Source organism: Trichosurus vulpecula, chromosome 6 (assembly GCF_011100635.1).
Source record: "Trichosurus vulpecula isolate mTriVul1 chromosome 6, mTriVul1.pri, whole genome shotgun sequence".
Classification (NCBI taxonomy): Eukaryota; Metazoa; Chordata; class Mammalia; order Diprotodontia; family Phalangeridae; genus Trichosurus; species Trichosurus vulpecula.
In genome coordinates, this window is record NC_050578.1 from 130,425,941 (window position 1) to 130,449,080 (window position 23,140).

The window sequence follows — 23,140 nt, forward strand, 5'->3', positions numbered from 1 at the left end:
GAATCCACTGTCTTGTGGGGTAGTAAGTATCCCATCACTGGAAGGTTTGTAGAGAGAATTTGAACTTCATATTGGGGTTAGACTACATAAGGTCTAAGGGCCTTTCTACTTCTGAAACTCAATGTTTTTATACAGTGACTCTCAAAGCAAGTCAGAAACAGAGCATGTTCGTACACAAATCTTCTATTTCCCCTTCTGATTCTTTTAATTTTACACGATGTTACCTCCCATACTTCTCATATATGTTCATGCATTCAATAAGTACTTAGTAAACACCCTCCATGTGATGAGTTGTCTTTTTTTGAGAGTGCTTTCCTTTGTAGAACTTAAAATACAATAGAGGCATTTGCCTTATATGCAAATAACTATAATAGGTAATAAGTACCTAAGAGAGGTATGAAAATTATGATGCTTATAAGTCTTCATGAGGAAACATCTTTACCAATTATTCTAAATTTGAAGTTGGCATGCCTGCGTTCAAGTCCTGTCCTGTCACAATTCTCTATGTGACTCTGAGCCAGACACTTTACATCTTTAAGCTTCAGTTTCCTGATCTGTATAGCAGCAAGACTAGCCCCAACCTCACAGTAGGGGTAGTAGATAATGGAACTTCTAGGATCTCCTCCAGGGCTAGAATTTAGTGAAATACTAAGAGGTAACTGACTCTGGTTTAGGCCACTAGAGAAAATATATAATGGATAGATAAGGGAAAGAATAAGGATGAAATGAATGAACAACAACAGTAAAGACCCACTAGAGCCAGAATCAAGTTAAGTGAAGTCAACAAACATTTATTAAACAGTTACTATGTGACAGACACTGCTAAGTGGCAGGAATACAAATAGCTTGATGGCATCATTTTACATATGAGGAAACTGAGGCCCAGGGAAGTGAAATGATTGTGTGATCAAAGGTGACATAGAGCTCCAATCCAGAGCTTCCAATCCGGAGCTTCCAATCCAGAACTCTTTTTACCACACTGTGATACCTCTCAATTAGATGAGCTATGATGACGATGGCACTAATATTTGCAGGACCAAATACTTTATGCAGCCTTCAGCACAAATAAATATATTTTTAGTTTATAAATACATGATTTACACAATGGATATATGATTTCATCATGTTATTATACAATAACTGCCAACCATAGATGTCATGTAACAGGCTGGTTACTCAAGGCAATCAAAAGCCTTGGACTCATTTAAACATATTCATACTAAAAACCAAGAAGCTCACAAAAGTCTAGTTCCCATCATGCTTCTCACTTCATTCACCTGATGTCCTTCATATATCCACAAATGAGCATTCCCAGATTTTAAATATTTTATTCAGGACCTCAGTGACCCTAAAGATATTCCCTTTAAAAAAGAAAAGCAGGCTACCTAGAACCAAATAATTAAATGTAATCTCCATCATAACCCCCTGACAAATGGAACAAAGATGAGCACAGCTATGAAAGGAAGGAATAGAGAATGCTCAGGTAACTATACCTACACTGTTAGTGTCAATTCCTAATTTTGGTCTATTAGTAAGAATAGGGTGGGAGTCCAGAAACTTGTACTTGGAATCATGTTACCTTGGAGCTAGAAGTAAACTTAGGTAAGCAGCTAATTTAGGGGTTGTTAGCCTCTTTAATGTCATGGACCCCTTTGGCAGTCTCGTAGAGTCTATGGATCTCTTCTCAGAATAATATTTTTGAATGAAAAAGTACATAGGATTGCCAAAAAACCTAGTTATATTAAATACAATTATCAAAATATTTTAAAACAAAAGTTCTCAAACTCCAGACTAGTAACCCATAACTTAACCTGCACGCCCTGCCCTAATCTCATTTTACAAATGAGGAAGCTGAGTCCAAAGTCACCCACAGAATTACGGTAAAGCCAGAGCTATTATCCAGGTCTCTGGACTACCAATCCAGGACTATTTTTTCTTTTTTTTTGACTAGAATTTATATAGCATTTTATTTTTCCCCAATTACATGTAAAAACAATTTTAACATTCATTTTCTTCCTTCCTCCCTCCCCTCCCCTAACCACCACCCTCCCCATTGAGAAGTCAAGCAATTTGATATAGGTTATACATGTGTAGTGAGGTAAAACATTTCCATATTAGTCATGTCAAAAAAGAAAACACAGATAAAAAACTAAAAAAATAAAGTTAAAAAGAAGTCATGCTTCAATCTGTATTCAGACACAATCAGCTCTTTGTCTGGGGATAGGTAGCATTTTCTTCATAGGTCCTTCAGAGTTGTCTTGGATCATTGTATTGCTGAGAATAGCAGAGTCATTCACAGCTGATCATCTTACAATATTGCTGTTACTTTGTACATAGTAAATTTCACTTTGCATTAGCTCGTGTAAGTCTTTCCATGTTTTTCTGAAAGTTTCCCACTCATCATTTCTTATAGCACCATTGTGTGCCATCATAATCTCATACTACAATTTGTTCAGCCATTGACCAATTGATGGGCACCCTCTCAATTTCCAATTCTTTGCCACCAGAAAAGAGCTGCTAGAAATATTTTTGTAGATATAGGTCTTTTTCCTTTTTATTTTTTATCTCTTTTGGGATACAGATCTAGTGGTGGTATGGCTAGGTCAAAGGGTATGAATAATTTTGTAGCCCTTTGGGCATAGTTCCAAATTGCTCTACAGAATGGTTGAATCAAGTCACAATTCCACCAACAGTGTATTAATGTTTCATTTTTTCCCCACATCACCTCCAACACTTGTTATTTTCCTTTTCTGTCATATTAGCCTATCTAATAGGTATGAGGTAGTACCTCAGAATTGTTTTAAATTTACATTTCTCCAATCCATAGTGAGTTAGAGCATTTTTTCATATGGCTACAGGTAGTTTTGATTACTTCATCTGAAAACAGTTCATTTCTTTTGATCATTTATCAATTGTGGGATGGCTCTTATTTTTTGGAAATTTGCTGTGGTTCTTTGAATGTTTGAGAAATGAGGCCTTTATCAGAGAAACTGACTTCAAAAATTTTTTCACAGTTGTACTTGCTAACTGTATTTTCCCTCCATCCTGTTTCCTCTGTTTATTCCATTCTCTCTGTCTCTGTCTTTGTCTCTGTCTCTCCATTGGTCTCTCTCTATCTCTGTCTGTCAATCTCCCTCTGTCTCTTTCTGTGTCACTCTCTCTCTCTCTCTCTCTCTCTGTCTCTCTCTCTCTCCTTTCACCCTGTCCCTCCTCCTCAGAAGTATTTTGCTTCTAACTATTCCCTCCCCCAGTCTATTCTCCCTTCTATCACCCCCCCTTCTCTTGACTCCTTCCCCTCCTACATTACTATAGGATAAGATAGATTTTTATACCCAATTAATTGTGTGTGCTATTCCCTCTTTGAACCAAATCTGATGAGCATAATGTTCACTCACTCCCTCTCACCTCTTCCTCTTTCCCTTCTGCCATAAAAGGTTTTTCTTGCCTCTTTTATGTGAAATAATTTACCCTATTCTACCTCCTCCTTTCCTTTTCCCCCAGTATACTCCTCTCAAACCCCTTGGTTTTACTTTTTAGATATCATCCCTTGCTATTCAATTCACATCTATGCCCTCTGTCTATATATACTCCTTCTAACCTTATGAGTTACAAGTATCATCTTCCCATGTAGGAATGTAAACAGTTTAACTTTATTAAGTCCTTTATGATTTCCCTTTCCTGTTTACCATTTTATGCTTCTCTTGAGTCTTGCATTTGGAAGTGATATTTTCTATTCACCTCTGGTCTTTTCATGAAGAATGCTTAAAAGTCCTCTATTTCACTGAATATCCATTTTCTCCCAAAGGATTATACTCAGTTTTGCTAGGTAGGTGATTCTTGGTTGTAATTCTAGTTCCTTTGCCCTTCAGAGTCTCATATTCCAAGCCCTCTAATCATTTCATGTAGAAGCTGCTAAATCTAGTGTTATCCTGACTGTAGCTCCACCATGTTTGGCTGTTTCTTTCTGGTTGCTTGCAATATTTTTTCCTTGACCTGGGAACTCTGGAATTTGGCAATAATAGTCTTGGCAGTTTTCATTTTGGGTTCTCTTTCAGGAGGTGATCGGTGGATTCTTTCCATTTCTATTTTACCCTTTGGTTCTAGAATATGAGGGCAGTTTTCCTTGATAATTTCTTGAAAGATGATGTCTAGACTCTTCTTTTTATCATGATTTTCAGATAGTTCAATAATTTTTAAATTATCTCTCCTGGATCTATTTTCCAGGTCAGTTGTTTTTCCAATGAGATATTTCACATTGTCTTCTATTTTTTCTTTCTTTTTGTTTTGTTTTATTGTTTCTTGATTTCTCATAAAGTCATTAGCTTCCATTTGCTCTATTCTAAATTTTAAGGAATTATTTTCAGTGAGCTTTTGGACCTCCTTTTCTCTTTGGCCAAATCTACTTTTTTAGGAGGTTCTTCTTCAGTGAATTTTTATGCCTCTTTTTCCATTTGGCCAGTTTTGCTTTTTAAGGCATTCTCCTCCTCCTCTGGCCTAGTCTTTTTTTTTAAGGTGTTATTTTCTTCAATTTTTTTTTGTGTCTCCTTCACCAAGCTGTTGAATTGTTTTTCATGATCTTCTTGCATCACTCCCATTTCTCTTCCCAATTTTTCTTCTACTTTTCTCACTTGATTTTCAAAATCCTTTCTGGGAGATCTTCCATGGCCCGAGACCAATTCATATTTTTCTTAGAGGCTTTGGATGTAGGAGCTTTGACTTTATTATCTTCTTCTGAGTGTGTGTTTTGATCTTCCTTGTCACCATAGTAACTTTCTGTTCATTTTCCCAACCTATTTCTTGACTTTTAACTCTTTAGTAAAGAAGGGCTCTGTTTCCATGGTGGAGGGAGTACTGTCCCAAGCTTCAGGGATTTCATGCAGCTGTTTTCAGAGATACTTCTAGGGACTTATAAGTTTTCAGTTTTTCCAAGGTGCTAAGATCTAAAAAGAGGTATATTTATTCTTCTCCTGGCCTGTGCTCTGGTCTGTGAGTGACTATAATCACTCTTTTCTGCCCTGGAACTGTGAGAAAGGCTCCACTATGGCAGCAAGCTCTGTTGCAGAAATGTTAGCTAGACCTAAGTATGGGCAAAGCAACAAAATCCTGCCTCAGTGCTAGCAAAGAGACCCCTGTCTCTCCTTCTGACCAGTTCCTCAACCTCCTTACCACCTATAGGCTGAGAGCTCCAGAAGCATCTGCTACTGCTGCTGCTGATTCAGTGGCTCCCAAAGGCTGCTCCTGGTTTGCCAGGTTTGGGTGTGTGCTGGCACAGCCTGTACTGGACTGTGGTCTACTCTCACCTAGGTGTGACAGACCTTTCCTGCTGACCTTCTAAGTTTTTTTTGACTGGAAAATTATTTTGCCCCATCCTTTCCTGGGTTCTGCTACTCCAGGAATTGTTTTATGGCATTATTTAAAGGTGTTTGGAGGGGTTTTGGGGAGAGCTGAGGCGAGTGGCTGTCTTTTCTCCACCATCTTGGCTCTGCCCACCCCCATCACCCCCAGGACTATTTCCATTATATTATGCTGTCTCTAGTCCCAGCTTTACCATTTAATTTCTACAGATAACTAAGGATAACTTTCTCCATCTATAAAACAGGTATTGTAATATAGACCTCACAGAGTTGTAAGTATGAAACAGAAAAAGTATGCATCAGTTCTTTTAAAAAAACATTCTATAATTGTAAAGTAATATTTTACCAAGGAGAATCTTACTGGACATGTTTTTTAAGCCAGATGTTTACAAGTAACTACAAAATCTCTCCCCATTTGGCAAGAAGATAAGAGCAAACCATTCAGAATCTACAGAGCTGGGCTATATGTTAATAGTTTTTTAAAATATTATTGAATTCTTTAGGCAGCTGGTGGTGCAATGGATAGAGTGTAGCACTTAAGAGTCAGGACAACCTGAATCCAAATCATACCTCAGGTGTGTGACCGTAGGTAAGTCACTTAACCTCTCAGCCTCAGTTTCCTTATCTATAAAATGAAGATAACAATAACACCCATGTTCAGGGTTGATATGGTAATTAAATGTGATGACCTACATAATATGCTTTGTTAACTGTAAAGTGCCATTTAAATGCTAGATGTGATAATTCTGCACATGACAGGAACTCAAAGAGAGAATCGTTCAAATAACACACAAGCTCCAGTCAATAGCCAATACTTTGGTTAAGAATCTAGTCTAGGGGAGATTCTTCTAAATCTTCATCAGTTGTTAAATATTTCTTGTGCAACTTTTATATACTTAGTGTTATGGGACCAAGAGAAGATGGAGACATGATGATCTCTATCCTACAAGAGTTCAACTAAATCAGGCAAAAAGAACACATAAAACACCAGCCAAACAATACAGGGCAGCATCTAATTAAGTGCTAAATTGTGTGTTACATTTAATAGGCAAGAAAGAGGAAAGGGAGGTCAGTGCAAAAGGAAGGGGTCAGGAAGGGTTTTAAACTCTTTATCTTTGTCTTTATGAGGCAAGTTTCTCTCTGGTACAAGTTCGCCTTAAGGGAATTATAAGAAAGGCCCATGCCTCTCCCTGGGCCACTCCTGTTCATTGTTGCTAAATCCCAATGAATAAAGCCAGTTTGTTTTTTCCCTGTCCCATATGAATACTAATTAAATAGCTAAAGCAGGAAAGCTGGCAAGTCCTGTTCTTCCTCTTGGCTTTGAATTTACTGATGTGAATGGAGAGAGTGAAAAAAAAATAAAATGGGTTCATGCTCATGGACAGTGACAAGCTCTTCCACGTTTCTGAGATCGTGATATAAATCTGTTGTTCAGTCATTTCAGTTATATCCAACACTTTGTGGCTTCATTTTAGGGGGTTTTCTTGGCAAAGATACTGAAGTGGTTTACCATTTCCTTATTCGCATAATTTTACAGATGAGGAAACTGAGGCAAACAGGGTTAGGTGACCTGCTCAGAGTCACACACCTAGTAGTATCTGAGGGAAAATTTAAACTTAGGTCTTCCTGACTCCAGGCCCAGGACTCTACCCACTGCATCACCTGGCTTCCCTCACGATATAAATATATTTCATCCGTGACCAAGAAGCCGTAGTATGTGTGGCAGCAGGCTTTCTTGGCAGATGAACTACACCAGGTTGTGGATAACCTTCAAGCCTCAAATCTCTCAGTAAGTGAGGGAGGTGCCTACCCATGCATGTGAAGACTTCCCTTGGCAGAATGGTTGAATGAGAACAATTTGTGCCTACAGCCACGAAGGTAGCCGAAGCAGCTACCGTAGAATACCTAGAGTTTGGTCAGACGTTGAAGATGTCAATGTCATCCACTGCATTCCAGACATCACCAAACTTCTTGACTTTTGTCTTGGTACTGAATTTTGATGACTCTGGAAGAAAGTGAGGCTTATGCTTTGTGCAACTCTGTTTCACTTAAATCCAATTCATGGGCAAATGAAGTCTTCACCCTGTGGTATCGTTGGTCCTCTTCCAAAACAAATGACAAATAATAACATTTCATCAATCAAAGTGTCTTATGTAGCTACTATAGGAGTTTCACAATATCCCTACAGTAATGCAGTTTTAATCATTTAATCTGCTCTCAGTTTAGGTAGGGCCACAGAGGGTAAGAACACTAAAATTACTTAGAGGAAACTATCTTGGCAGTGCATTGAGAACACTGGATTTGGCATCAGAAGTCTGGAATTTGAGGCTTGGTGCTGCCATTTCTTACCCATGCAACCAAGATTCTTTTAAAGTCCTGAACTAATGTTATAAAGACTTTCATTTTGGCTTTCCGTCTCTATTCTTCCTGACATGAAAGTTAAAGTAAAAAAAGAATCTCACATTTGTTTCTTTCTCCCTTCTCTCTTTCCTCAATCTACCTAATAGTCTCATTTTTATCCATTGATTAAGATGTAAATGCAAATACCACCACTTTGAAGGTAGAAATTAGGGAGATGGATAAAGTCCTTCTTCCCTAAATACAGTTATGCTCTCCTCCTTCTGCTCAGAACAGCTCTAAATTGTGAACTCCTTCTTTTTAATGGGATCAGAAGTGAAGACAGAAATGATTCTTAAAACAGCATTAAACAAATTTGCTAGAAAGTTACAGAGATTATTGGCTGGGAAACAAGAGAAGACAAGGGAAATGTGGCAGTGTAAAGTAGCTTGATGAAATAATTTGAAGCTAAGGGTAAAGAACTTGGATTAGATCCAAGGCTCAGTGGAAGTTCCTCTAAGGAAGGCATTCTTGCTATGGGAAAAGACCTAGTCAAAAGGTCAATATGGCAGGAACATTAAGAACCACGTAGAGCAGGCAGTTGCCAGAAGTAATGAGAAGATTGAAGGTGAGATATCACCACTGATGGAGGAGCTCAGGTGAAATGTGACCAAAGTCTGGACTAAGAGTCTGGTGATGGCTTTGTGCATTGGAAGAGGGTGATTCAAATGCCGTGAAGGAAATACAAGCAAGGGTGGACAACAGATCAGACATGCAGATAAGAGGCTGCTGACACCTTAAAGATTACTGAGATTTCTTGTTTGGGACCTTGAGTTTATGCTTTTGTAGTTAGATGATGATCATAACTAGCATTTACATACCACTTTAAGATTTGCAACATGTTTTACAAATATCTTCTCATTTTATCCTCATGAGATCCCAAGAAGGTAGGGAGCTATTATTAATCCCCATTTTATAGATGAAGAAACTGAAGCAGACAGTGGTTAATTGACTTATCCAAGGACATGCAGTTCATAAGTGTCTGAAGCTGGATTTGAACTCGGGTCTTCCTGTTTCCAGGTGTTTCTACCATGTTTAACTTCAGTTAGGAATGGTACACTCATCTTGTGGATATAGTGTTATAAGAAATTGAGATAAGGTAGAAAGCTCAGTAGAGATGATAATATGTTATCAAAATTCATATATCACCATTTGTCAAAGACTTTCAACTGTTTTTTAAATGTTTGAATTAGTACTCCTAGTGAGAAAGGTTAAATTGTGAATTAATTGCAGGGAATACATCTCTGCTCATTGATATCTCCAGGTCATTAGCTTCACCATCAACTTTAAGCACATCAGGGGCAGGTACTGTAACTGTTGTGGCTCCTGACTCTGCCTGCCTAGATGAATATGAGCAACCTTCTGATGGTGACAGAGTACTTGACCTGGTATTGACAGGTATATTCAACCAGAGAACTTCTACGGTTGTCAGGGTGTTGTGGGAGAAATATTTCTCTGTCTATGGCTTCTCTACAAAGATCAGAAAGGTCAGGATCATAGGAGGAAGCTGTTCATGGAGGTGCTACTTGGTGGATGCTCACTAAGTGTTGTGGCCTAGTAAATGTACAGTAAATTAACCATTTTAATGTACTCAGCATGCTAGAAAAGTTAGCATATTTCCCTAAAGATTATCTTTATTGTTTTCTCTTCAGCAAATTTAGAGCCATTATCTCATTGATTCTGTCAATTCTTTAAAGTTGGTAAAATGTGAGGAAAAAAGTCCCAAAACCTAGAGTGAGAGCTTAAGAACTTGATGCCGTAAAATTAGGTGAATCACTGTCAAAGTCTGACAAAGAGGAAATTCAGTCTAACTCTTATTGCTTGTCTTTAACAAGGCCAATCAATACATCGAGGAGGATTTCAAAGCTCCTCAACCTTGCAGTGATAGCATCTCTTCATCTGACACATGATTGCTGCCCCTACTGTCATATTGTGGGGTTAGGGCATATCGGTCTAGTAAGAAGAGGTTGAGACCTTTCTGATGTTATACACTAGGAAGTACTGATATCACCTGCATGACAAGTGACATCATAAACTGATGTCATCCCATGAGTGACTTTGAGAACATCTGTAATTCCTTGTCATTCCTCCCACCTCAGCAGAGTATATCAGGAAGTATCATGCCTGTGACAAACCCGCTACTTATGGTAAATGATAGGCAAATTGAATAACCATGTACAGGTCTACATCTCTCAGTCCCATTGCTATAGATATAGTAGTGTCAAAACAAATGCATAAAATTAGGATGAAAGAGCTGGATTTGTTGTTATAAAAATAATGAATTAGGCGAGGCAGAATGCTAAGTAACTGAATTATCTCACAAAAGAGGGAATTGGAATATTTGGAGACATATAACTTGGTGTAGCAGGAAAAAAAATACCTGAACTAGACAAGAGTGAAGGAGAAGGAAAGGAAAGCGTGTCAGGAGATCTGGGTACTACTCTCTGCCACTAACTGTGTTATCATAGACAAGTTACTACTCCTCTCCGAGTCTCAACTACCTTTTCTGTAAAACTAGGGATAAGGAGGAATATATCAGGAAATATATGGGATGGAAAAGTGAAAGAGCAGCAGTAAATTTTTTAAAACAAATAAAAGAAATGAAGTTGTATGTCCTTGATCCAAGAGAAATTATCTCCGTCCTTTAGAGAACAGTACTATGTATCTTCTGCATTCGGTAATGAATTTATCATTACATTCAGGCTTTTCTCTCATGTCTCTAAAGGATACAAACAATATTCAGTAAGCCTTACTCATAAGTCTCTATATCACTGTGAATCAGAAAGTTCACCTCTACACCACATGTCATTTGTTTTCCTCTCAATCTGCCCCCATGAAACCCAGGAGTCACAGATGGAAATAATGCTTGGCTCAGTAGTTTTTCAAGTAAGCTTCCTTGCTAGATGAATTATATCATGTGGTGAGTCAAGAATTTAATCCAGTATTGTAGTCAACAAGTTGTGAATTGCAAAGCCATCAATGGTGGGAGGAATTCATTTAAGGGAAGTTTATAAACTGGTCTTTAAACACACTCTTGGCGTGTAGTTCCTTGTTCTCCCTGTTTAAATTTCTTTCATTTTTTTTGTCCATGTTTCTTGGGTGATTTGGTGGTTTCCTTATTTAAATACAGGTCACTGGTGAAGTCATAACAATTAGCCTCTCTTCATTTGGATACTAAATCCATTTAAATTCCCTCTCTGAATGTTCTTGGAAACCTTTCATTTGCAGTTATTTTCTTGATACTATCTCCAACAACTTTAAGACTTTATTATTAGTCAGTCAGCTGACTCTTTCATGCATTATTATGAATTCCTTCAAATGCTCACAAGGATTTGCTCTCATTATGTAACAATGGAAACTATGGGTTGCTAATAGACACTTAGAAGACCAATGGTATTCTGATGTCCAGTGAATATTGACTCTTAATGGAGTTTCTCTAGAAAAGTCCTCTACTGGTTCCTAGAATTGACCCTAGATGAATATGAGCAACCTTCTGATGGTGACAGAGTACTTGACCTGGTATTGACAGGTATATTCAACCAGAGAACTTCTACGGTTGTCAGAGTGTTGTGGGAGAAATATTTCTCTGTCTATGGCTTCTCTACAAAGATCAGAAAGGTCAGGATCATAGGAGGAAGCTGTTCATGGAGGTGCTAAATTTGGCAAGAATAGAGAAGTCAAGAACTATACTTTACCATCTTCAGGGAGACCTCAAATCAGAGGCTTTTAATTACATTATTGGACACAATGATGATCCAGAGGCAGCTAGGTTTTTACTACTATATATTATAGTTTTATATATTACATTTTTATTTTTAAAAATATTTCTATATTTATATTTTTATAAACTATAATTATATATGATATTTATATATTATAACTTTAGCTGTTACTCCTGTCAAGTCATGTACCCTGCTTGTCTCATCTTTCTTAACCATAAAATGGACATCATAAGAGCACATACCTCCCAAGGTTGTTGTGAGGTTTGAATGAGATAATATTTGTACAGTACTTGGCACAGTATTTGGCATACTGTTGTTGTTGTTCAGTCATTCAGTCATGCCTGACTCCATGTGATCCATTTCCTTCTCCAGTGAATTAAGACAAACTTAAGTGAACTTATGCAAGGTCACATGGCTATTGAGTGTCTGAGGGAAGATTTGAACTCAGGTCTTCTTGATTCCAAGCCCAGAGTTCTATCTACAGCTTAACCAGTGCTTATTGACTTCCTTCCTTCATGAGGCCTTAGCAAAAGGCTCAATGAAGTCAACATGGGGCATTTCTAGTGCACAAATATAACGTCATCAAGAACGATGCTACAGCCTTTACTCAGTACCTGTTGATGTTTTGATAAGGGCTACTATTTGTTCCCTATTTATTTGTCTTTTAGAGAGTCAAAGAATAGAGATGTGCATAACCAGAGGATCTTCTTGCTGAGGATCAGTTGAAGGAGGCCCAACACCTATCTATGATCTTATCTCAGACAAGCTCAGAGAAAAACAAATGATGTAGTGAGCAAGTTTGCTGGCGTCAACTCCAGCAAAGGAAAATAGTTCTCAGTTTATTGGTATACAGGGAAAATACAAAATAGCAGATTGGCAGAAAGCTACTCCATGTCAAGTAGATGAAAGGCCGTGTAGTTTGATGGCATATAAAATGGTGCCAGAGGACAGTTGAGGCCTTATAAAGACAATATATCACAACGACCTGTTGATTATGGCCCACTTAGTCAGGTGCCTGTAACAACAATGTTTCATGTGTAACACCAACAACACCAGCACACAGGAGGGCTGCTAGCACAGTTTCTTTGATCTGCTTTTCTAAGGAAAGCAACTTGAAGGGGTTTACAACCTCACTTTAATTAAACATGCATATATCGTTCACTTAGTTTAGGGGAAAAAGTCAGCACCCTGAACTTCAGATAAAATACAAACAGAAATTACAAGTGGAAATTATATAACAGAGCAAATAACACAAATCAGCAGACAGGGCTTCTAACTGTCTGTCCGTAGCAATACATACATAGTTACTAGAGAGAGAAGCACCAACATCTGGGTTTTCAAAGCCAGGGGGCTCCTTAACAGCTACCCAGAGTCTCATCTGGCCGAATCACACAAACACTTTTCCAATGTGTGAGCCCCAAAGCAAAATGCTAACCTCAGAGTATATATAAACTTCTTCAGGGTCAGCCCACAGAGGGCATCACAACCATGTGACTCAAACTCATGTGGCTTATGCTTTATTGTGACTTAAGCAGGTCATCAAAGACTCTTGATTCAATCAAAGACTCTTGATTCAAATAAAGGCAAGACTCAATCAAAGGCACTTGATTGCCTTAGTGCTGAGAAGCACTCCAAAAGAAAAAACAGCAAAAAGTCCCACTTTGCTTGCCATTACAGTTCATTGTTAATAAGTAGGACAAAAATGTCAGAGGGTTAGCCACATGGGCTCTAAGAAAGGCTTATCTATTGGTTGCACAGGGATTACTGAAGTCAGATGACCATTCATATGAAGAAAATATGGATCATGATTCAACTAAGTGTATGTTAGTACCCTTTCAAGGGTCAGAGAAGTTAAGCAATATTGCCACCAACTTGAAGGGAAACCTTTTCTAAAATTGAGAGGGAGGAGGAAAGAGTCCATAGGCCATCCCTTTCTTGACTAATATTTTAGTAGTATGGGCCTCAGCAGAATAGAAGACACATATAGAATCTTACTTGTTGGGAAGCAGTGGCAGCTATCCTGAGCTATGCATGAATTCAGAATTTAGTGGTAAGCCAGTGGTTCTGAGAATACTGAGAATATAGAACGGGTAGCAGGCCATACCAAAATAACTAACTAGCCAGTGATCAAGCTGACTTAGGATGTTTCAGGAATGATGGGGGAGAGGTTGCATGGGTAGCCTGATAGTATGCACTGATTTATATTTTGCCTAAAGCACTGATATGTGGAGCTGTGCGCTGTATGTGAATTTTGTTATTTTTATGGATTATGTGAATTATGCATTATATTTCTTTCCACAGCCTATACAATTCCAACATAGATATTATGTATTCTATGTCTGCAGTTAAACTGGATATTTAAGATAATTACCTGTGACTATGCTGTATGCAAAATGATGAAAATTTAGAATATGAGTGGAAAAATGTGCCATGAATCTAATGTGATTTGTAGTGTCTGCCATTTTTTTTCAAACTCGGGGAGGTACATGAGGTGATAGGCACGTTATATGGCTACCATGTTCTTTTTGGTGGGGGTAACACATTTCCAAAGGCCTGTGCACTAGTAGAGCGGCTTTCAATACTGCTAATTTAAACAGAATGATGGCAACCTCTCCCACAAGATTAACATATCGGTAGCATGATGAAAGACTAGGTCAAGAGCAAGCAACTGGTAGCCAGAGGCTGTGCAGAGACTTTTTCCAGGAGAACCTTAGCTGTAGAACAGGTGCAGTGGAAGCAAGATGAGGGTGGGAGAATGAGAAAAAGTCAGGTACTGACCTGAGCAGTAAGGGACCAAGTCAGCAAGACCTGAGCCTTTGGAGTCCACACATGACATAAGTGACTGATCCATCCCCTTTGTACTATGTTGGGGAGATGAGCAATTATTCAAGAGAGCATGGGAGCTCCAACTCTTCCAGCTTTATGACCATAAACAACTCATTTATCATCTCTGAGATTCAATTGCATTATCTGTAAAATGGAAACAATTCTAGTATCACCTTAATTCATAGGGTTAATGTGAGGAAAATGCTTCGTAAATCTTTTTGTAAGTTATAACTATTACAATCTGGGAAACTTTTGTGTGAAGTCATGGATAAGAATTGACAAGAAAAAAAGACATAGAGTTGTTACTATCTACAAGAGTGGAATGAATATTCACACTTAAGACAATGAGATCCATTAAAGTATTGTAATATACCATGAACAATCAAATAAATGAACATTGATGCTGAGTAAGGAAATGCTAATTTTTTTTTTCCTTACCTCAACCTTCCTTTTCTTTTTTGCCCTTTTACAAGGTGACAGTTGTTCTTTCTTGTCCCTCCCAGTATAATTCCAGCAAGTTATTTGCATGCTCAGCATATCCCGTAGCCTAGTAGCCAATTTAAGCAACTCTACAGAAAGATAGATAGCGTGCTTAAACTCAGCACGCATTGCTGCCATCTAGTGTTCATTGGCAAACACTGCTACTTGCAGGAGCCAGATGCAACTTGGGTACTGGACTACTACATCACTGACAACACATCATGTACAACAGTAGCACAGGGATGGTTGCCTTTTATTTCCCCTCTGGCACACAGAGATATAATCAGATCAATGCAGCTCAAGACTAACAATTACCAAGTATTTTTGTCCCTTGATTTATACCAAGTGAACTAATCCAAACCTGCATTTCTCTACTAAGGTTCAGAGTGTTTCCTCTTCCTCTTCCTCCCATCTCTTATAGTTAATGACTTCATATTCTATACAAAAAAAAGGCCCATAAATATGTTCCTGGAAGGTCTCCTCTTGTTGAATCTGTCTCTGTCTAGCTACTTTTTATTCTAAACAATCGTAGGATAAAATCTTGTATTTTGAAAAATCTAACCTCTTCATATATAACTAGGGGCCTATCTTCTTTTAGCTAAAGAGGTACCTTGCTCACATGCAACTTCTTCTCTCCTCTTCCCTCTCTGCCCTTTCCATAATCATCTTCTCCTAAGCTTAGATTCTCTCCTGTGCCTTTATTCATGAACTTTTCTTTTTTATGGATGTATTTTGTATTTGGATCAACCTTATTTCTGATATGTCTCTCTCCTTCTTTAACCAGCAAGCGATCTCTTGTAACAGAAGAAAGGAAAGGAAGGGAGAAGGAAGAGAGAGAGAGACAGAGAAAGGGAAGGAGTAAGGAAAGAATAAAGGAAGAAAGGAAGAATGGAGAGAAGGAAGGAAGGAAGGAAGGAAGGAAGGAAGGAAGGAAGGAAGGAAGGAAGGAAGGAAGCAACGAAGGAGGGAAGTAAAGAAGGAAGGAAAGAAGGAAGGGAGAGAGGAAAGGGGGGAGGGATTGAGGGATGGAGGGACAGAGGGACAGAGAAGGAATGAGGGAAGGAAAGAAGAAAAAAATTCAGTGGAAACAACCAATATATCAACCAAGTCTGATATATGTTATTACTCATGCCTCTAGTCCCCCATATCTAAAAGAAGAAAAGAAAGAGTATTTTCTCAACTCTCCCCCGGGGCCAAACTCGTTGCTTATTATGTCCATCCAGACAAGCTTCAGATATGTTTGTCCTTTCCATTGGCATTGTTATAATGACTGTTGATATTATTTCCCTGCTTCTGCATAATTCACTCTGCATTGATTCATGTAAATCTTGCCATTCTTCTCGAAATTCTTTATTTGATCCTTTCTCACACAGAAAAATTCCATTACACACATGTACAACAATTTGTTTATTCATTTCCAAAGTTATAGGAATCAATTTTATTTCCAATTATTTGTCATTAAAAAAATTCTGCTATGAATATATTGATATTTACAGGACCATTCTGCTTTTGACCTTGGGGTACAATGCTTAGTAGTGATTTTTCTGGATCAGAAAATATAGATTTTTTGCCAATGTTAAAAAATAATTCGAAATTCCTTTTTTAAGAATGACTAGATCCGTTGATTCACAGCTCCATGAATGGAGTATTAATGTGATTCAGGGACTGTTATAGGGGTTTCAGTTTAAGCTATTCAGCAGTATATTTAATTATTTTGTCCGGCATGATATGGAGTTATTATCCTTCATTGTGACAAACAGTATGGTCAGTTAGGAGGTCTTCTATACTTTTTTTAATGGCAAGTGCTTCTTATAGAAATCCCTATCAAAATAATAATAGCTAGGATTTTTGTAGAATTTTAAGTTTTGAAAAACACTTTCCATATTTTAGCTCATAAATCCTTCAGAGCTATAGGGTATGGAAAGATTCAGGAAAAAGAAACAGAGCAGGTGCTGGGAGCAATGAATGATGCCGAAAGGAAGTAGCTATATTAAAAAATAAACAAAAGGAAGAATGGAAAAAAAAAATAAAGTGACTTACATGATGGTTCAAGTGCATAAACCAGATATTGTATAATTAGACTAGATAATGGTTATAGTCCTCAGTTGGAATTCACTGTGAATGACAATTCTTAATCAAGGACTCACTCTTATTGCAAAACATCTTTGTGTTAACACAAATTCTCTCTCTCTCTCTCTCTCTCTCTCTCTCTCTCTCTCTCTCATCAGGTGGATGAGACATTTATTGATTCAATCTTGAACAAACATTATATCAAGAATCGAGTAATCAAACTGACGTAAGTATATTTAGAAAATACGGACTGTGCAAAGGTGGCTTAGCAAGCATAGGTAAGAACCAATGAGTTGCAAAACTTCATTTAGTAAACTTCCTTACTCTGGCAGGCTTTTTCACATCAAACATTTTTTAGAAGCAGCTGCTAAAGCAGCAGCTAAAGGGGATTATGATTTTCTTTTCTGTTGTGATTTCCAAGAGCAACAGATGCTACTGAAAAGGTGTGCAACTTATGTTTTGGAGTAACAGATATGTTCTTTTATTAGTTTTTTTTTTGTTGTTGTTTTTGTTTTATTTTTGGTATTTGTAATGTACCCAGAGGTTATAGTACAAGTCTAATGATTTTTTGAAAATCACTTGAGTGACCAAAAAAACCATACAACATCACAAGCATAACAGATATGACTTCCCTTCTCAGACCAAGAAGAATACACACTCTTTTATGGATTTGGAGAAAATTAAGCCTTTTTCTCAGGTTAAAAATTCTGGTTTTCATTAGCTGATTGTGGTTGGGTTATTCAAAATGGCTTTCAGCATTTCAAAAAACAATTCACTAGTGGCTCAGGGTGAGATTTCACAACATTCCCATCTGATTATAGCTATTATGTTGAAAAGGAAAAAAGTCTGAAATTTGAATCATTGAATTTGGAATCATAAGACCTGAGTTAGAATCTCAGCTTTGCTACTTATCATTTATGTTCCCTTGAGCAAATCACACAACCCTGTCTGGGCCTCAGTTTCCTCATCTGAGGGTTGTTTGTCCTTCATTCTTGAATGACATCAGGAAGGGGATGTCTTAATTTGCAAGTGAATTTGGATTTAACTGAGGCAAGGCTATGCAAAGTCATCCCCTTCACTCTCTCCTCCAGAGCCATCTGGGTCCAGTGGTAAGATATAGATTAGGACAATTGGATATGTCCCCATGTTCTGTCCAGAAATCCTGAGTGTTTTCCCTCCCCAATTGTTGGTTATTTTTTTTCAAGTAGGTAAAAGAGGCCTCTTTTGCCTCATTTCTTACCTAGCCTCAGTCACTGAAATGGGTATAGCCGCAGACAAACTGGGATCCAGGAAAGACCTTAGCTTTAAAAGGCCAAAGTCTTTCATTGCATCTGGGGTCATCTCAAGTCATCCTAATGTATGTCTTGGCATTGAACCCAGATGGCTCTAGAGGAGAGAGTAAGGCTGGTGACTTTGCACATCCCTGCCTCATTTAAATCAATTCACTTGTAAGTCAAGACATCATCTTCCTAACGCCATTGGTCATTTTCAGGAAGGAAGGACAAACAACAACAGCAACAATCCTTATCTGAAAAATGAGGAAGTAAAACTAGATAATCTATAAGTCCCTTCTAAGTTTAGGTTTGTGATGCTATAAAAGTATGGATTGGTCCATTGAGAACTTGCTGGTAGCTTGGTATTGTAGAATGAATATGAGACTTGGGGATCAAAAGTCCCAGATTTGCACCCTATTGAATAGCTCAAACTTCATAGTGCCTTATGGTCCACAGAGCATTTCTCACAACAATCCTTCAAAGTCGGTAACATAAGTATTATCATTTCTTTTTTTGCAGCTGAGGATCACAGACATTAGATGACTTGCCCAACTCACAAAGGTAGTAAATGTCAGAAGGGAGTTTTAAACAAACCAAGTTCTTAATAAATCAGTGTGTGTGTGTACTAGGCCATACTACTTTTCACTTATGAACCATATAATCTGGGGCAGGTTCTTTGATCTTTCTGGGCCCTAGGTCCCTCATCCGTGAAAAGGGATTTGATCTCTAAGGCCCCTTCTCTTTCTAATATTCTATAGCTCCATGACTTGCAGCACAATTATGAGATGAAGAGATAATGAATTCAATGACTTTCTAGCCTGGTTGGGAGTACTGAATCACTACAACAAATGCGTCTTAGCAGAGTTCATTCAGTGTTCTTTCTCATGTTCTCACTGCCTAGATGTTTTTGAGCAAACCATTTAAGTCTAGAAATGTTCTGGTGGATGTAGAATGTACATACTAAAAGAGAATTGTTTGTCAATTTGACATCAAGTACAATCTAAAGCCCTAATCTTCAGATTCAATATTGTAAATGAAATAAAACACATAGTACTAAGGAGGAATTTTTCCCCTGGGGCAAAAGCAATTGAGGCCAGCAGCTCTGATGGAGCAAAGGAGAAGGTGACAGGATGTGTTGGTAAATTTGTAATAACTGGCTCTCTGAAAAGCATAGCACACTTTTAAGTACAATCTATATCACTAATATTTTCACTACCACTTTCTTAAGTCTAGATCAGGGGTGGGGAACCTGCAGCCCCGAGGCCACATGTGGCCTTCTAGGTCCTTGGGTGTGGCCCTTTAACTGAGTCCAAGCTTTACAGAACAAATCCTTTTATTAAGGAGATTTGTTCTGTGAAGTTTGGATTCAGTCAAAGGGCCGCACTGGAGGACCTAGAGGGCAACCTGTGGCCTCACCATCCCTGGTCTAGATAATCTACAAAACATAAATCAAGCCCTGATTTGTAGTGTTTGCAGTTTTCTGAGATATAATGTTCACAATGAATATTTTAAAATGGAGAGAGCACTAGGAGCTGGATTTAGCATATGGGGTGTGGGGAACATCATAGAAGCCAGTCTGACTAGGGGTGTGGTCAGGTGGCAACACAGGCAGAAAGAGGACCACAAGACAAGTTTGAGGAATGGTTGTTGCCAAGGAAGAAAATGAAGCATTCCAAGAAGGAAGTGTCATCCACCCCAAATCAGAACCTTAAGTTCCTTGTAAGCAGTACTCTTTTTCATTAATTGTATTTATAGCTCCAGCATGTAACAAAATGCCTGGTACATAGTAGGTACTTAATACACATACCTAGATTGACTGAAAAATTCAAGCTGTGCTAGTTACCACTCTGGTAAAATATATGAAATATTTTGTAAATGACACAGCATCTATTCATTATTTAATCCTCCGCCTTCTCTTCCCCCACCTCACCCTTATTTGGCTTTGAGAATCTGGGAGATTGACTTTTCTTTAGCTTTTTAGTCCTAGGATTTAAAACACAAACCAAGAAACAATAAGAAAAAATAAAACTTTTATCAGACTACTAGGGAAATCTATACCAGAATATTAATCACGTATTAATATGTTTGAAAAATAGTCTGAAAATAGCTAAATTCTCTCAGTTTTGAAAGAATGTATAACTTAGCTCTATGGTATTGCATTAAACCAAGATGTTGTAAGTACATACCAGTCCTTACCACATCTTACTGTCATACATGTCCCTATGCACCTGACCTGATACACCTTTGGATGAATCACAAAAATGGGCTCAATGAAAAACATGAAAGGGGAAAAAACAGAAAAACTGCCCTCTGTGGGACAAGAAGGCGGGGAAGAGTAAAAATTAAAATCATGGGGCTTGGGGAAGGTAAGCTGTCACCATGCCAAACAATTCAAACACCATTCTGCTCAAACTGGAAGATTCAATTCAGTTGGATATCAAATTAGTCAATGATTCATGAGAATTTATTAAATATTTACTATTTGCTAGCCACTGTACTAAGCCCCCTGTTGCATGCAATTTATGATGGGGAAAATGCATTAAGCATGCAACAAAAGTAAGAGGAATGGACAACCCACATGCGTCAATGGTATCCTTGGGATGTCAATGGAATACAAAGGCCTCTACTACATTGAGTTAAACCCCTATGGTGAATGAATGGGAAGATATGGACAAGAGTTGTAAATGAAGGGCAGGCATTGATAGGTTGCAACCTGCATCATTGGTGGGAATATCTATGTGTAAGTGATCATAGATCCACTGGAATATGTACAGTTTCTTCTTCTACCTGCTGATGAAGCTACAATGATAAATATGACATGTTCCTCCACCCCAAGAAGCTTGCAATTTAGTAGGAGGAAGATAAAGTACTTATAGTACATGCAGATAAACAAAATAAAAATTAACATATAACTGCATAAGATGAGCATAAAGGGTTTTGAAATCAAATAAGAGAGCAAGTGTAGGATGTAAGTATTTAAAGTCATAGAATTTTAGAGCTAAAGAAACCCTAGAAATCATACAGTTAAACAACTTCATTTTGCTTACAGAAGAAGAAATTGAGAGTGCATGCTAAGTTCATCTAGCTAGGTAGTGGTAGAGCTGGGGCTTAAATTCAAGTCTTCTGACCCCCATTCTAGCGTTTCTTCCATGGTATCTCCATCTGTCTTTTTGTGCTTTGCAGGCCAGAAATAGATGGCATGAGAGCGGATGTTGTAATGGTGTTTCAGTTTCCCTCCAATGAGAAGAGAGAAACAAGGGAGAAAAAAATTCATAACATTTTACAACAGAAAATAAGAAACACAAGAGCTCTGAAAATAAATGCCTCATCCCTCCAGCTCAATGGCAAGTATTTGTTTTTCCAATTATCATTAATTCTTGTATTAATGCATTTATTTCTAAATTTGTTGGTCATTTTTCTAACAAATACATGAATAATGAGTGACTGAATGAATAAATAGGAAGAAATGAAATAAGAATTTATTAAGCATCTACTAGGTGCCAGGTACTATGTTAAGTTCTTCACAAATAACAAAATTTGAACCTCACAATAATCCTAGGAGGTAGGTGTTATTATTAACCCCATTTTAAAGTTGAGAATACTGAGGCAGAGATTATGGCACTTGCCCAGGGTCACATAGCTAGTAAGTGTCTAAGGCTGATTACAAACTCAGGACTTCCTGATGAGACTTAGAGCCCTATCCATTATGACACTGAGCTGCCTCAAAAAATAAAAATAAACAAATGAGTTTGCAAAATGGCTGAACAAATGAAAAAAACCAACTTAATAAATGAATAAACAAACAGGTAGATAAATAAGGGAAGGGGGAGAGACAGACAGACAGAGAGAGAGAGAGAGAGAGAGAGAGAGAGAGAGAGAGAGAGAGAGAGAGAGAGAGAGAGAAAGGATATGTAACATTCAACATTATCTATACTCAAGTTGTGACTTTAAAAAATGAAATCTTAGGTAAGTGGGCCATGGAGTAACTTTTGTTTTCTGCTAGATGAAGCCATTGATGACATACATTCCAAAATAGCAGAAGTTAATGTGTATCAATAATAAGTCCTAGCTGTTGTCTCTGTGACTAAGCAACTGAAAAATCTAGGATGTTTTGCAGCTTCTGCATTTTTGACTGGAACCTGGAACATAGTCAAGAAGCTCTTATGTTTAAAGAACATGTATAATGTTATATATACTTTTTCCCCCAAAGGGATAAAGACATGAGTAGTAGGAACAAGTTCTAACAGAGAAGCACTTCCTTGTCCTTTGGGAGCTATATTAACTCTTTGGGGGCCACTAAGGTTCTAAATAGGTTCTGCAAAGCACTAGACTTAAAAATTATCCAATGGCCCTCCCCAGAGAGGAAGAAGAGGGAGAGGGAAGAACCTGCAGAGAGTTTCACTCTAGGCATTCTGTTGCCTTAGGAAGCAAATCACAAAAGACATTGTGAGGACTATGAGATAATGGCCATGCTGGTAAGTTATATCATGGATTATGGAATTACCAATATTTTAAGGCATCTACAATTCCATGAGTGGCGGTCTTCTATAACTAAGTAGTTGGTCTACTAGAGTTGTTGGCAACCATTTTCATCACTCTGAAGATGGCCTTGTGAAAAGACACTCTGAACTTAGCTAAGAAGGTCCTCAGACAACATACAAGAGTCTATCATTGTAAGAAGGGAGTAGTATTACCCCATACTTAAGGACTCAATAGTTTGATAGGACCAGTCAGAATTTGTGCTTCACTGGCACAGCCTCAGTGAGCAAAGGATCATCTCCTCACGATGAACACTTCCTCCTTGGTACATTCTACAGCCCAGTCAAATCAGCATGCTTTCTGTTACCTATATATTATATTTAATCTCCCTTCTCCGTGCTTTTGAACAATCTATCCTCATGCCTTTATTCTACTTTCTCCAAGTTCTGCCTCATAGAATCATTCCTTTCCTCCAGAGTTTAGCTTAGTTGCTACTTCCTATAGGAAGGCTATCCTGACCCTTTCCTCCTTCTGCTCC

The 23,140-nt window shown here is 38.0% G+C and overlaps 1 protein-coding gene across 1 annotated transcript in view; it reads left to right on the forward strand.

Annotated features, from left to right (window-relative positions):
• The window catches only part of LOC118854756 (transmembrane protease serine 11A-like), a 72,515-nt gene that overhangs the window by 17,963 nt on the left and 31,412 nt on the right, over positions 1-23,140 (forward strand). Inside the window, exons 4-5 of the mRNA XM_036765021.1 lie at positions 17,008-17,075; positions 21,307-21,467. Coding sequence (XP_036620916.1) covers positions 17,008-17,075; positions 21,307-21,467 — 229 coding nt within the window. The remainder of the gene's footprint in view (positions 1-17,007; positions 17,076-21,306; positions 21,468-23,140) is intronic.